Genomic DNA, 3,908 nt, shown 5'->3' on the forward strand with positions numbered 1-3,908 from the left:
GGTAACAGGCCACCAATGTAGTTTTTGGCACACCACTACTAGCCATTCGTGCACTAGTGTGGGGTTCACGGGCTGTGTCCATAGGGTCCAGGGAATTCTTCTCTATAGACCCAGTGCGCCCGGGGTCTGTGACACTCGTGCACGTGGGGTCTAGGGTTTAGCTCTCGGGTGACCCCATGCGCACGGCCCCAAGGTGGTAACAATCACTTTGGAGGAGGGTAGTATTTAAACCCACCCTTCTTCCACCCCCAACCCTAATTACCAGGTTTGAGTTGCTTCTCAATTATTACACCTCAAAAGCTCAATTACTCTCGGTCCCACCACCCAGATTTCACCAAACTTTGGGGATTGGAAGAGAATCACCCAATCTACACTTCCATCAAACCAATTAGTAATCCCCTCAATTGTTCATCAGCAAACTTGTTACTCTTTGAGGTTTGGGGCTCGTAGGTAGTAGGAGTCAAGGCCTAGAAGCTTCCCCGCGTGTGGTGTGCTCTGAGAAGTTTGTAAAGATCTAGTGGTCGCCTTTGAGATTAACCACAATTCATTTGGGGTTCATCTGTTGGGGATGACTAAAAGGGGGGTTATGGTGAGCCACTTGGTGACATTCTAGAGCTTTGGCCTTGGGACTTCTCCATTGGAGGTTAGCACTCTCTAAAGAGTGTGAGCTTTGGGATACATCTGTGTCTCCTACTTGTGTGGTTTATCTTTTATCGTTCATTTACTTGCTTTGTACGTTTGTTGGCTTGCTAATTATCTTGTTTCTTTGCTTAACTTGTTTCTAGCTTGCTTTTCATGTAGGTTGTTCCCACCATAGATTGCATATATATATCTAGAGAACTTACTTTTCTTTTTGGACAAGAGAGAGAACTTACTTTATCCTGATTATCACTAAAACTGGTAACTAAGCTAAAATTTATAGTCTCCTATTCTCTCTCTCTCTCTCTCTCCCTCTAGTCGACCTCTTCGATCCTTCCATATGTACGGATCTTTACATGGATTCAAGGGTTTAAACAGAGGTGTAGTTGCCAGATGGACAAATGGGGGTGGCTGGCTCTTGTCTGCGGACGCGTCCGTGGATGTATAGAGGGCCAAATTAGCCCAGTCTGCGGACGCGTCCGTGGATGTATATGAAGTTCACAAAAATCACGAAAAAATACACGGGTACGCAAGGATGTAGTCTATATCTGAATACAGTTTCATGATGAAAGGCATTCAAACACGAGTTAGACAAAAGGAGAAAAAAAACATGAACTTTAGTATAATCACTTCGTCATAAATATTCATGCTTGTGCTAAAATTCTTGATTTTTTCTTATGTTAGCTCACATCGTAACATATTTCATCATATATAGTTTACTAGATCATTGAAGGCGCGCGTTGCCGCGCCCATCCAATTTTACAATATATTGATAGGAATTGATGAAAAAATAAAATTTCTATGAAGTGTCTCCTCAAAGTAGTGCATGTTGCCGCGCCTGTCTCATTTTACGGTAAAATGCAATTTGCATACAAAATTTTCTGAAGACAAAAAAATGCAGTCATGAAAAAGATAACGAGATTCTTAATTAAGTAAGAAAGGGTAATATGTGATCTGTAGCTATGATGTAGCGAACTTCTTCTTCATCGCGCTGATGTCCACCTGAAGTCCAGAGTCTCACACGCATTAGAAATTTTGAGCCGTGTCAGCATCAGCCAGATGTTCGATTGAGTACAAAATTTGTTCCAGTCGGAGTTTGAACGATTAAGAATTTAAGATTTTAAACATCACACCTTGGTTCCGCTCTGCATAAGGTTCTGCAGCACCTTGAGCCGCTCATTTTGTTCATTTCTCTATGTTTCTCACGACAAGACAAATACTTCAGATTAGTATTCAGACTTCATCAGCACAACCGCAGACCTGGAGGTCAGGAAAGTGCACATGAACTGGTTGCTAGGGAAGAGACAGGAGCGGACGTGCATCGAGGAGAAACATCAGGTTTCCAAATGCATTTGGAAAGATGTGCATGTTTGCATTTGGATAGTCCATGATGCTGCACAACCAGTTTATTAAAAGGCAGCTTAGTAGTCTGAAAGAAACATTCTTAACAAAAAGCATGAAGAAACGGTGAACTTATATTGACCAACAGAAAGTAATCACTAAATAACTTGTAAGCCAACTACTCATGTGATACAAGTCATACAGAAATATTTAGTGCATCCAAATTCAAACTCATACTGAAATGGAGACGCGTCATATTTGTAACTTGTCTTTCTGAAAACTGATGCATAGTGAAGTCACATACTGTAGTGATGCAATTTTGTAGACAGCATTCACAAAAACAGAATCGAATCCAATAGTTCACATATCTGAACATCTATGAACCAAGAGAAACACACCTAAATTATAGGATTGGTACTGACCTGACTTTCACCAATAATTCAGAGTATGAAAAAACAACACATCTCACGCACAACTAATTCTAACTACGTTGGAGAGGATGAAAAATTCGACTCCCAAACACATATTTTATATTCCTCGTTGAGTTCAGGGCATGTAGGCAAGTACTGACATATGATTTTACCGATAGAAATTAATAAGAATCAAATTAACACTCAGCCCACAAATCATCAACTTGAAAGCAGTGCTTCACCTTGCAATCAAGCAGAACCAGCAAAGAGCAAACCCACCGTAAGCAAGTTCCAACGAGCTTAAAAACCTGCTTTCATTTGGGAGCAAAAAGAACAGTCTAAGTAAGAAAATGGATATGCATAAGTTTGGGGAAAAGGAGAGGGAACTATGTCAGACAGGCGACGGGGAAGACGAGTAGAATTAGTTGGAGCTCGTTGAGAAGATTTTGCAGGAGTGAGGAGGGGAATGGACAAACAACAGCAGAACGGATTATGTGGACGTACGTACAGTAAAGACAGAGTATGAATCGACGATGTAACTGACCTGCAACCATTACCAGTAATGGCATGTAGAAACTGCGATTTAATTACGGAATCGCCGACAAACGAACTCGAATCGACAGCAGATGATTCCATGCTCGTGCCACCGCCTCGCCCTCGTCCCCACCTTTCTTCACCCGCATTGTCCGCCTCCGTTGATCCCCTTGCGCACCTCGCATCCAATCGCGCGCTGGAGCGCATCAGCTGGACCCAGATCCTCTGGTCGATCCCAACGCGCGCATCGATGCTTCCCGCACTTCCGGTCGATCCAATCGAGCGACCCATCGGGACTGGATGGGCGTGGTCGCTCCCCCCTTCAGCTTCAGCGACGCGAAACACTGGACCTCTTTAGCTAAGCCTGGAATGGGCCGACTGACGGCCCAGTTAACCATAGGGCTCCGTTTAGGCCTCTGGAGCAGCAGCCCATAGGACAGATGGCCCACTATTTACCAGACACGGGATAGATTGCTTAACCCAGAGATCTGACAGCCAGAAACGGCCAGATCGCGAAAACGAACGGCGAAAAACTCAAATCGTTGTGAGGGCTCAGTTTTACTGTCCTTAATAATATGCTAGTTCAACTAAATGATGTTTGCCACCCCCACAAAAAAATGATGTTTGCCACATAGAGAGCACATCCATCCCACGGGCAACCTCGTGCATGTATGGTCTGCACGCGTAGCAATACCAATTAGAAACACAATATTGATTCCCAAAAAATAATATATTTTTTTGCGAGATGATTCACAAAAAAATATATTAACTAAATGATTCTAAATATTTTTTGTTATTCATACAAAATGATTTATCCTTTAGACATTTTGTTAATGGGAATCAATATTGTGAATACATATATCCTTCCTTGGTTAGTGTGTACACATATATGCACTTTTTTCTTTCGGGAGTACACCATGTGAATGAAGAATCATCGTAGACACACAGAAACTCCCCATGCACGGACGCTTTGAAATCTAGCAC

General features: G+C 42.6%; 1 protein-coding gene across 3 annotated transcripts; it reads right to left on the reverse strand.

Annotated features, from left to right (window-relative positions):
* Positions 1-1,455: 1,455 nt before the first annotated feature.
* LOC119324287 lies at positions 1,456-3,231 on the reverse strand. Of its 3 annotated transcripts, XR_005156853.1 has the most exons (4): positions 2,935-3,231; positions 2,633-2,698; positions 1,773-2,032; positions 1,456-1,641 (listed from the first exon to the last, which is right to left on the reverse strand). XR_005156853.1 is itself a non-coding variant. In XM_037598056.1 (3 exons), exons 1-3 carry the CDS (start codon positions 3,213-3,215, stop codon positions 1,866-1,868), a joined length of 381 nt encoding a protein of 126 aa, XP_037453953.1. In that variant the 5' UTR covers positions 3,216-3,231; the 3' UTR covers positions 1,456-1,865. The 3 variants fall into 3 exon arrangements, 2 of the variants coding, with proteins under 2 accessions (XP_037453953.1, XP_037453952.1); XM_037598056.1 differs by having other exon boundaries at positions 1,456-1,899; XM_037598055.1 differs by having other exon boundaries at positions 1,456-2,032.
* Positions 3,232-3,908: the final 677 nt, after the last annotated feature.

This window comes from Triticum dicoccoides, chromosome 6B (assembly GCF_002162155.2).
Source record: "Triticum dicoccoides isolate Atlit2015 ecotype Zavitan chromosome 6B, WEW_v2.0, whole genome shotgun sequence".
NCBI classification, from domain to species: Eukaryota; Viridiplantae; Streptophyta; class Magnoliopsida; order Poales; family Poaceae; genus Triticum; species Triticum dicoccoides.

Bases quoted from the DNA above. Each gene is read 5' to 3' on its own strand.
- LOC119324287 (XM_037598055.1), bottom strand. From the start codon at position 3,215: ATGGGTCGCTCGATTGGATCGACCGGAAGTGCGGGAAGCATCGATGCG. The intron at 2,699-2,934 runs GTCAGTTACATC...AAATGAAAGCAG, and splicing joins ATTACTGGTAATGGTTGCAG to GTTTTTAAGCTCGTTGGAAC. The intron at 2,033-2,632 runs GTGAAGCACTGC...CTGGTTGTGCAG, and splicing joins TGGTTCTGCTTGATTGCAAG to CATCATGGACTATCCAAATG.